The 11,719-nt window shown below is 38.6% G+C and overlaps 2 protein-coding genes across 3 annotated transcripts in view; one reads left to right on the plus strand and one right to left on the minus strand.

Moving 5' to 3' along the window:
* LOC129770993 (putative alpha-L-fucosidase) overlaps nt 1-11,719 on the plus strand; it is a 442,537-nt gene that overhangs the window by 111,151 nt on the left and 319,667 nt on the right. The gene's annotated exons all lie outside the window — the stretch shown is intronic.
* The window catches only part of LOC129770991 (serine protease nudel), a 56,477-nt gene that overhangs the window by 13,562 nt on the left and 31,196 nt on the right, over nt 1-11,719 (minus strand). For both annotated transcript variants that reach the window (XM_055774217.1, XM_055774216.1), the window contains exons 4-5: nt 10,575-11,686; nt 10,174-10,507 (exon numbers count right to left, since the gene is read on the minus strand). In XM_055774217.1, the coding sequence (XP_055630192.1) occupies nt 10,174-10,507; nt 10,575-11,686 (1,446 nt within the window). The remainder of the gene's footprint in view (nt 1-10,173; nt 10,508-10,574; nt 11,687-11,719) is intronic.

Genomic DNA, 11,719 nt, shown 5'->3' on the forward strand with positions numbered 1-11,719 from the left:
CAATTTTCATAGCTCAAAACATGACCCCTTCGATATTTTTCCAAATATTTTTATTACAAACCCCGTTCAATTGACCAATTTAATTGGCGTATACTGGTGCTGTGTCGGCCTTACCAAAATGGAGATTTGAATTTTCAGAAATTTGTAAAATTTCAATACTCTGCGAAATCGTAATTGTTCAAAAAAGGTAATATAATAAATGGAATCTACATGCGATTACATGAAAAACTGCATGCAACGTTTTATCCTAGGACTGATCGTTCTCGAGATATAACAAGTTATAGGACAAATTAGGAGAAGACGGACAGAGGGGGAAAGATGGACAGTCCTGTATGATTGATAAACTATATTTTTACTTTAAATTTTAATGAGTTGTAAATAAAAACAAAAAAGTAATCTGTGAAGAACAGCTTGATGTAAATTTTCGTCTGTAGAAAAAAAGGTTGTCATTGTTATCGAATAATTTAAATACGTATTTTAAAATAGGATTAATTAATCTGTCTGTAGGACTAATATCGTAAGCAAGCATAATAAATAAACAAATAAATAAATAATCATGGCTTCCACATTATCTGAGCACTGGTGTACAAGACCATACAGATGGATTGTTTAATGTTTTCCGTATTGATAAAACATAGTTTTTATGCTGAAACATGTTTTTTCCGTGTTTGCTCTTTTTTAGTCATTCGTTAGTCCTTTTTAGTCATTTAATGCGTTGTTCGCAATTTTCATTATCCACGGTGACCTTGCCAGATTATTCCGCTGATAATCAGGGTTCTACTGTATATGGTAAATGTGTGGAAAACCTCGAAGAAGCCAAGGAAAAGATAGAAATGGAAAAACAAAAGAAAAGAGATGGAATAACGAGATAAAAAGAGAATAAAAATAAGGTCTTATAATTGAAAGCAATACTGTAATAAACGATGTTTTGGAGGGATCAACATTTGCAATTGCTGTGGATCAATTTTTGTTTGTTGACTTACTAAAGCACGAAAATAAGGCACAGCGTTTAGACGAATTTTACACACTGTATATCATTTAAAAGCTTCAATTTTCAAGTTTTGCAATATCTTTCGAACATATTTTCATTTAGGTGTGTGCAGATGTAGTTGACAAAACTATGGGGAAGAAAAAAAAATCGATTTCTTTCTGTTTTTCCAAACCTTTTGTAAACTAACAAAACAATTTTGTTAACCAACTCAATAGCGAATCCAATTAACCTAATCAAACAGATTTCATTTGATTGCTAGAAGGTCTCTGTAGTACTTTTCCATATAGAGCTACTAGCTGACTCGGCGAACTTCGTCCCGCCTAAAATAGATTTTTAATATGAATACATTCGAACACTCACATTTTCTTACTAAACAAGATCTTGGGTTCAATCAATTGGTCATTTTAGAAATTTCTTTTTCTATAAATTTTCTTCAAAATCTTCTCATTCTATTATAAAACACAATTCTCTTTGAAGATTCTTTAACCATTTGCCAAACACATGTTTCTTCATTATATGGAATACATATTTGATACGAAAAAGTAAATTTGCATTCATAATTTTTAGTTTAGAAGTATGTTATTCTACCTGAGAATCCATCACCATTCACGCTTCACACCAACGCAACACGAAGATCAATTCCGTCAACGCTTGAAATTCGCGTTGACGGAATTGATCTACGTGTTAGACTAACAACGACGTCTATGATGATACTTCAGAATTCAATTTTCCGAATTTTCCCGTTTTCCTTCAAAGTTTTCCGATTTTTCTCACCGTAGCATTGATCCATACGCAGAGACGAATACAATAAAATAAAGACAGCTCAAATCGGACGACTCGCTCTTGAGTTTTGCGCTTAGCAACATATTAGGTGATCTATTTTTATATAGCACTGTGATGGCCAAACTTAGCAGCACTGCGGGCTGCCTGTAATTTAAAAGTATGTTGGTGGTCTTCAAAAATAGTAACTTTTCTTTTTAAGGTTGTACACGAAGAGTCTATACCAGACAGGCAGGCCACTGCAATGACTACGCGGGCGACCAGGCACTCGCAGTCGATGCTTTGGCCACTCCTGATACAGAAGATAGAAGCTAGATGATTGTATTACTCCACTTGAAAATCCATTACCATTTTCAAACCAAGATGAATTCTATTAACGCAAACATTAAATGGACTAACAATGCTTATCACAATGTTCTGCCATTTTCCTACAAAGTTTTCCAAAAATGTTTGCTTTTTCTCTTTGTAATGTTGATTGACGATTACAACAAAATAAAGACGGTTAGAATTGAATGATCCCTTCCTAGAATTTAGCGAAGATTTTACCCCAACTGAAGCTAATGTGATACTCTTTTACATAGAACTAGAAATATTGGATACGTTAAAGTTAATTTTAATATGTGATTTTTGTTTCAAAAGCGTGTTTATTCTACCTGAAAATCCATTACCTTTTCCCAAATACATGCTGTAATATCATGACAATGTATTGTGTTTTAGTACGACAATAATGAAGGCTGTGTCGACGTTGTTCATGATAGTGTTTCGCAAATGAATGGTTCATTTTTACGCCGCTTCTGTTGATTGTGTTGTTGATTGTGTGTTGATTGAGTGATTGTGTCTAACCACATGTTCATGAATATTGATTCAAAATGAAAATGGGTGGGTTATATCTATGATATAACCGCAAGGTTGACGTGGGACTATCTTAGCATAGCAATCATTTGTTTGTATTGATTTTATTTTTGATTGAATGAAACAATTTCCCAATTCAATTGAATTCAATGTATTTGCTTTGTGAGTAAAAAGACTGTATGATGCCATGTGAGGTCAATTCATGCATGTGGATAGTGGATAGATTATGCTACAAGTAAATTTAATGGCAGTCTATTTACGTTTGGTATGATGACATCTTGGTTTTGAAGTCTGTGTTAGCAAACACATTTCAGTCGGAACAAAACTGCCCCCGAATTGCATGTATTTGTAATGCCAATTTCCCCAGACACCTTGGTTCTGAAGTTTGTGTTGGATTCGAAGTCTGTGATAGGGAAACACATTTCAGTCGGAATAAAAATGCCCCTGACTTGCATATATTTGCAATGCTAATTCCCGCACGCTCCATGGATTTGAAGTCTGTGTTAGGGAAACACATTTCAGTCGGAACAAAAATAGCCCCGACTTTCATGTATTTGCAAGGTGGATTCCCCCAGGCACATTGATTTTGAAGTCCGTGTTAGGGAAACACAGCTCGGTTGGAACAAAAATACCCCCTATTTGCATGTATATTTGCTAAGCGGATTCCCACAGGTACATTGATTTTGAAGTTTGTGTTCGGGAAACCGTAAATCGGGCCAATCAAAACTAGGCAGTTAGGGCGTTTAGATAACGCGTGACATTTCACAGTGTTTTAATTGTTTATCTAATGAAAAATAACATTTTATTAACTGTGATAGAAGCGTAGAAATGTTCCCTAGCAATTGATGCAAACATCTTTCCGATCCAGTAAGAAATGTTCCAATTATAAGCATTTGGAATCTTTCATTTTTTTCCTGCATGTTCTGTGTTTAGGTTTTCATTTTACCCCCCATATACTCCGGTTAGACTTAGTCCCACGTCAAAAATGATGTTTATAGTGCAAGCAGTACCTTTGACAGGATCTCGTTGTTAAATGCTTATGCAATACATTCGTCTTGTCCCTTTATAATGGTTGGGGGATTTTTCGACAAATAATTTTCTTCTGAATTGCACTTCATGGTCACACATATCTTAGAGCTTGTCATTCTGAATACATTCAAGGCGTTGTTGCTTGACATAAAAATGTCAATAAGAATGACGCAAGTACTACTATTATTTCAATTTCGAACCACACTTTCTCGCGTCCCTGTCGCAGTCGCTTTCCATGATTCCAGTAACGTCTTCAACAACATGTGCATTGAATCTACACACATGCTCTCCATTTGGTGTTTAATCATGATAGATGACAATGTTGTAAGTGTCATTGTGCAATCCGAGCATGTGTGATTTGATGAATGCGTTAGGCTTTAGGCGAATTGAGGTTACGCCATTTTTCATTCAACAAATTTTGTATTTGTTTGTAATTTGTTATTTGGATATTGTTTATAAAAAATATTTAAATCACGATGGAAAAATAGGAAATGGAAGTAAGAGAGTGAAAATTTGTGGTTATATATATGTTTTGAAGAAAAATAAAAAAAAACCGAAAATAAATTATTCCGAAAAATTGATTTTTTTCTGCATAGGACACCACATATCAGTACTAAACATAAGGTAATCGGTATTCTAGCCGGTATGATAGATAGTTTACGACCTATTCTCATGTCTGAAAACTTTTTTGCGTATTATTTCATAATAATCGCTCGAGCCGTTTCGTAGGAGTTCGACCACAAATATCGTGGCACGAGATTTTTATACAGAGAATATTTCTGTTTGAATGAAAAATTACCCATTCGTGTTTGGCCGTGTGTTTAGATTCGTTTCACAAGTTGGTCTTCTTTAAGGCTACAGGCGATTGTACTGAGATAGTCTGAAAGTCTGAGAAGATCTCTATAACTCAAAACATCATCATCTTCATACATTACTTATGTAGTCTTTCATTTCTATACCGGGGTGTAAAATCATAGTTTCGAAAACGAAAGCGTTACGCCGGACACCGAGATTTTGGGCGTTAATAGCTTTTAAACAACTGAACGAAATGGTATGATACATACTTCATTCGAAAGATAAAATGTCTACGCGTTATATACTTGTTACTTTTACATTCAAAAACTTGTTTCAATAGCCTTAAAATTGCTTTCAAAACAGGCTATTGAAATCACCAATCGGTATATAAGCGAGCGCCGCTCGGAAATCCACTCAGTTATAACTGAACAGCGATTGGAGCATGTTGTCGCTGTTGTGGTGAAGTTTTTCGTTTATCATGAAAGCGCGGATGAACGGTGTCACCAAGAGCCTGTTTGTGCACCTTAGGCCAGAAGAGAATCCATCAGGAGGAGAGTGATGCCACAAACGGTTCCCCGGGAAGAGATCGGAGCAGCCGCCACACACACACATACACGCGCGGAACTCTTCGTTTGGGTGTCATTCAGCATCGAGAAAATTCCGGAAAGATTCAATCGTTGCTGAAAAATAATCTGCCAGTTCCCCTGGGAACTGAAAAATACATTCATGTGAAAGAGTTTATTTTAATGTTTTCTATCCATACAACACTGCAACCAAATACATTTGGTTTTGTGATTTTTCAATCAATCGCAATTAACAGGACAGCTTCTGAGAATAATTCTTCCCCATCAGTGGAAAATTTTCGTATCCAATATTGTATGCGCGCCAAACGAAAAATGTTTCGCTTCGTGAAAATTATATAATTTTCAATCGATTATTGCTCAGTTGCCGAAAGTTTCAAACTCAGAGAGTTCATTCGCCTCTAGTTTGCCTTCCAAATTGCCATCGTAAACCACACCTTCTTTCGATTCAGTCACGGACAAAAAGCATACTTAAGCGATATTCTGGTGGTGAAACGCACCATTCTTTGTGTGGACACCGTTTGGACAACATCGTTGCTGGACGAGCTGGACGGCGAGGGATCGAGTGCCTTTCTCAAGGCAGTGAGGGTGGAGGTGTAATGCAGGAGTTAGAGTAGAGTTCCAAGGGCCTTTCTCAAGGCTAGAGACGAATGAACTGTAAAGTTTAAAGTCTCTATAATACAAAACCATTCTATCCATGAAACGCATTCATTTTTCGTGAGGACATCGACAAGACAACATCGTTACTGAACGAGTTGAACGAGCTGGGACGAGCTGGATGGCCTGACCTAACCTGAAACGCATTCAGTTTGTTTGGGACTGTGACGGAGCGCAGAAAAGTCGATCCATCAGAAGAAGAGAAGACGACCGAGAGAATACCAGCATCGAAAATTGGTTCCGCTTGAGACATCGGAGCAACCACACACATACACATACACGCGCGCAACTCTTTACGTTTGCTGGTTATCGAGAAGAATCCGGAAAGAAGTGATCGTTGCTGCAAAATAATCTGCCAGTTCCCCTTGGAATTGAAAATTACATTCAAGCGAAAGAGTTTATTTTAACGTTTTCTGTCCATATAATACTGCGACCAAATACATTTGGATTTGTGATTTTTCAATCGAGTGCAATTAACAGGTGGTTATCGAGTTAGCATTACCCACTGGTGGTGGACTTCGGGAAGAATCCGGTAAGATACCGCTGCTGCAAAATAATTTGCCAGTTCCCCTTGGCATTGAAAATAACATGCAAGCGAAAGAGTTTATTTTAATGTTTTCTAACCATATAACACTGCGACCAAATACATTTGGTTCTGTGATTTTTCAATCAAGTGTAGTTAGCAGGGAAGCTTCTGAAGATTATTCTTCCCCATCAGTAGGATATTTTCGTATCCAATATAAGCTGCATAAAACCTTGTACCTCCAACGTAACGCTCTCGTTTTCGAAGTCCCCCAAATATTCATTTATTCATTCATTCAGAATGGATTCAGATTCAACAACACTAAATCAACGATAGTCCTACGTCACCATTGCGGTTATACCATAGATATAACCCACTCCCTGTTTTTTCCGAAAGCATCAACATTTTTCAAATATCTCTTTAGTCGAAGGTTTGGTGGCTATGGAAAGAACCGATGAGTTTGCATAATTTTTTAGAGGCAGTTGAAGATGGGTGATTCAAGATTATTTTTTTTCGGAATCTTGAGATCTGAACATGTCATTAAACAACATGGAGTAGCCTAAAACTTTCAATGACCGATAGTATCCAGTCCAAGTTCAGTAAGAGCATGTTTAATAAATGAGTAATTAGCGGCTTGAGCAATAACTTTTATATTTCTAATGAAATAGAATTTCCTATGCAACAAATATTTTGCATGATACAGATTTTAGTACATGTTTTTATTAATTATAGATGAAAAAGATTTTAACCTCTTCCAGTATAGATAAATTGTGATAACATGGATTCTGAGACGGAAAATTTTGCACGTCCGTTCAGCACGGTAGCCAAATATAAATAGGTTGGTAGCAGTTTTTGAGCAATGGAAAACATTTTTGGGTCAATATGTAACGAACATCACTCATACACCTTCTATTTTCCTCATACCATTTCGTTCAGCCAGCAGAGAGGTATTAACGCTCAAACCCTTGCATCCTAAACGTAACGTATTTGTTTTAGAGATTTTAAACTCACAGCCCAGTACAGATGCAAAAATGATGTGGTGCAAAAATACAGAAACACTCACCACCAGACGACATGGAAAGCGACGCGGTGCCTCTACCGGACGATATTGCATCAATGTGTGCAATATCATTTTTATTTTTTATTTCTATCGAGGAAAACAGTGGTGTCTGACATCAGTATTAAGAAAGAATGCTGTCTGCTAGCTAGAGCGAGACTGTGTTTTGAATAATGGTGTTCATGGTTTTAATTATAGAGACTTTAAACTTTCTCAGCTCATCCGCCCCTTGCCTTGAAAAGGCTAATTTGGAAAACTGAACTTTAGGCCTTGGGAAAGGCCATCCGGAAAACTTCGCTGCCGTCTGGTCGCTAACTGGATGATTGGAAGAATCGTGAATACTGTTAAATCAGGAATAGTCTATAGTCGATAAACTGAAAACGGACGGTTAAAGCTTAAATTGCAATATTTTCTTGATCCACATTATCCGTAGAACGAACTGTGCATTTGCTATTTCTATTTAATAAAAATGTGCCGTATTTTCTGATTTGCCACCATTACAGCAAGACGTAGTCTTACGGCAAAAAATAGGTAATAATTTCTGAAGGTTTTTGTTATTGTTACACATCCTCTTTTTTTTCTTAAATGGCACTAACGTTCCTAGAGGAACTTCGCCGCTTCAACGAAGTCTTACTTGCATCATTATTATTTGTAACTAGCTGACCCGACGAACTTCGCCCCTCCCAAAATAGATTTTTTGATTTGAATATTTTCAAACATCCACGTTTTCTTACTAAGTGAACGTTAGTGTGTCCAATCACTGAACTCTTCATTAATTCATTACCCTTTGACCCTCTACAATTTCCTTTTACTATAAATTGTCTAGTACTTCTACAAAAATTCGTCCTTATAATATAAAATTATTTTCAGACCCAATTCTCGTTCAAGATTCTTCAAGCATTTGGAAATAACATGTTTCTCCGGTGCATGGAATACATGTTTGATACAGAGAATATTACAAAATAAAGACAGCTCAAATAGGACCATTCCTTCCTCGGGTTTAGGGCAAACCAACACATTTGGCCTTCCATTTTTGTTTATATAGCTAGAAGATATAGGAATGCGTTATTCCGTCTGAAAATCCTTTTCCACTTTCGAACAAAAATCAATTTCGTTAGCGCCAACATCAAATGGACTAACAACGCTTAGCTAATTGTAGAACATATGGGAATTCAATTTTCCGAATTTTCCGATTTTTCTCTCCACTATATTGATCTACGGGAAGAGACGAATACAACGAAATATAGATGACTCAAATTGAACCATTCCTTCCTCGGGTTTTACGCTTACCAACACATTTGGCCTTCCATTTTTATTTACAGATTAGTTGAGATTTCTATGCCAAATAACACGCCTTAAATGCATTCCGAGTGGCAAGCTCTAGAATACGCGTGACCACATTGCAGGTTAAGTATAGCTGATTAAGACGAAATGATGTTACACCCATACCTCACTTTACGGCCTAGATACGTTCCTGGGCCGCTAAGAAAAAAGCCGTATAACGAATCAATTATTCCAAATTCATACAAACTCCATCGGATCGGTTCCAAGCTTGTTCAACGAAAATCTATATGGCTTTTCGTTGAACAAGCTTGGAACCGATCCGAGCGAGCCGTATAGCCGTATAGCGAGGTATGAGTGTACTTGCGAATCTGTCATTTAACAACATAAATGAATTTGTCTGTAAATTTGAAGACCGAACGACGGTTGAATTATTTGTATGTTGTTTTTTACAAACATACTAAAATCTTGATTGAAAATAGGGAATGGGGGTTAAAATTTGGGATTATATGTATTTTTTGAAGCCAAATTTAGAAGAAAAAAAAGTCACTAAGGGGTTGTGTCCGAGACACGACCGCATAGTTGACGTAGGATTCCGTTAGGCTATCTGTTGATTTCAGATATGTTTGAAGAATTACATCGTTAAACTGATTTGGTTTGAATGTCTCTGTTGAGGAACACATTGTGGTAGGAACAAAAGTTTCCTCTACTAGTGATTCCCGATAATCGTTTGATTAATCGATTAATCGAATACTTCCTACAGAAATCGATTATTAATCGAACGAATACTGCGCAACCAATAATCGAAGCGAACGAATAATTTTCGTCGATTAATCGATCCAGAGAAAAAAACGTACGGCCGCTGCAGTTCCATTCTGAACTTTAATTATTATCTTTGACGCTCCCCTGAACTCGTCGGGGAAGCTCAATGCCGTCAACGCGAATTGAGCTTCGTTTACGAGTTTAGCGTAAAAGATAATAATTGATTATCAGGCGGAATGAACACTTTTTTGATTCTAGATGGCTTTCTAGCAAATGAGAAATATTAGTCTAACTAATTATTCCTCTCAGTGTGACGATTAATCGATTAATCGATTATTTGGGGTGATTAATCGTATCGAATATTAAACTGCTGAAAAGCATTCGATTAGCTGATGAACGATTTATTTCATAAATCGGAGATCACTGCCCCCTATTTTCATGTATTTTCAATGTCGACTTCCCCCAGGCAGCTTGGTTTTGATGTCTCTGTTAGGGACCCGCCGCATGTGTCGTCAATTTCGACCAATCAGAAGTGGGTATTTCCGTTAGGATAGGGGCTGTGATTATTCAATTGTTCGATAGTTAGTTTCATGACATATATTATTTTCTTCAAAACAAAAAATTGTTATGGAGTGCCGAAATCTATTGACGCAAAAATTGCATCAATCCATCAAGAAATGACTGAGCAATGTGCGTTTGAAATTGGACAATTTTCACGATGTTCTCGATTTTCGATTTTCAATTTGTACCCCAATATGTTCCCGAAAGACGTAATCCTACGTCAAAAAATTTAGATTGACGATCACAACGAGAACACACATTCAACAAACGTGTTTTAAAAAAAGCAAAAAAATATTCTACTTACGAATTCCTCCTCTCTCCCTCAGCGCACCCCACCCGGTCACAGTGCACTGATGACCCGCCTTCGGGCCCCACATCCAGTCGCGATCACCCGTCGTCCGGTGCTTCGAGGGCAAACAAATCGGCCGAACCCAGCGATTGTAATGGAAGGGGCGCTCCGTACGCATCAAGCTTATATCGTTGATCATCTTGGTCGCACTATACCCGTGGTGTACGATGATGTGGGTAACCTTTGCCACCTGTACCTGTGGGGCAAAACTCTTCTTCCTCAGTAAACCCGCGCGCAGCTCGTAGTAGTGATTCTGGAAGTTGTCACAACAGTGGGCAGCGGAGATTATCTGAAATGAAAGAAGCCTTTGTTTTTTGGATAGTTCTTTTTTCAGGTAGAAAAGCAACACGACTTACCCAGTGTTCGTTGAAAATACTTCCACCGCAGTGAAACTTTCCATCCCGGAAAATCGCCACAATGAAGGGAAACGCACCCGCTTCAGCATCCACACCACCGACGATTCGCACTGATTCCACATTTTCATCGTCCGTAACATTCCGTTTGTTTCTGATCTTAATACGGGCGCTCGGGAATTCATTCAATTTGCTGGTTCCACATTTCGGTACAGGACACTTCACGTAATTGAACATCCCATTGCAGGTGTCGGTGAACTCTGGCTGGAAAACGTGCTGACTGTGGGGACTCTGTTGGATGAAGGGTCCCGTCAAGTGTCCCTGGCGTTGTGTGATCAGTGGTTCATGATCCAAGGGACCAAGTTCGTGCTCGCAGGCTTCCCTTGCGAGAGTGATCGGATTGTCGCAAACCGGGAACCACTTACCCTTGTGGTTCCGGTGCAGGATTCCGGCGGAATAGCCCACCGCGAACGCCAGTGGACTACCCAAATCCTTCACCAGCATTGTGCAATCCAGTTCATCCTTTCGATTCAAACAGTTGTCGAAACCGTCACACTTTTCGATCGTTGTGTAGCACATCGGGCCCGATTTGTGTGCCTGTCCGTGCTCATCCTCGCTGTTGAAACACGAGAACGAGAATTTATCGCACCCGAAGCATCCCATTTCATCCTCGCCGAAGGGACAGTCTATGTAACCATCGCAGAAACGTTTCTTCGACAAACGCGTTAGACACGAACAGTGTCTCTCGTCGCTACCGTCCAGACAATGTGTTTTTGAGTCACACCACTCGCTACTTCGGATACACTGTTGACCGTTGGCACAAGGAATCCAACCCCTTACGCAGTGTCGTCGAAGATGACCCCGCGCTCGGAACAAATCCGAATGGTCCGATTCATTTTGAGCGGTTGGGTCGGTTGACGTGTCAAGAAGGACGGTCGTCCTTAGCGCTGAATCTTTGATACTCTCGGTCACCGGTTCAACCGGGAGGTTGGTATTTGTCGGCGGAGTGCTCTGCTGCACAATGCTGCAGATAAGTTGGGCGTTCTGTGTGTCCGGCTCACCCATATTGCGTCGCACCGGAAGATTCTGAATGCTCACCGGCACATTGATGATTCCTGTGGATAAAGAGAAGCAGGCAATGAGTAACG

The sequence above is a fragment of the Toxorhynchites rutilus genome, chromosome 2 (genome assembly GCF_029784135.1).
Source record: "Toxorhynchites rutilus septentrionalis strain SRP chromosome 2, ASM2978413v1, whole genome shotgun sequence".
Lineage (NCBI taxonomy): Eukaryota > Metazoa > Arthropoda > Insecta > Diptera > Culicidae > Toxorhynchites > Toxorhynchites rutilus.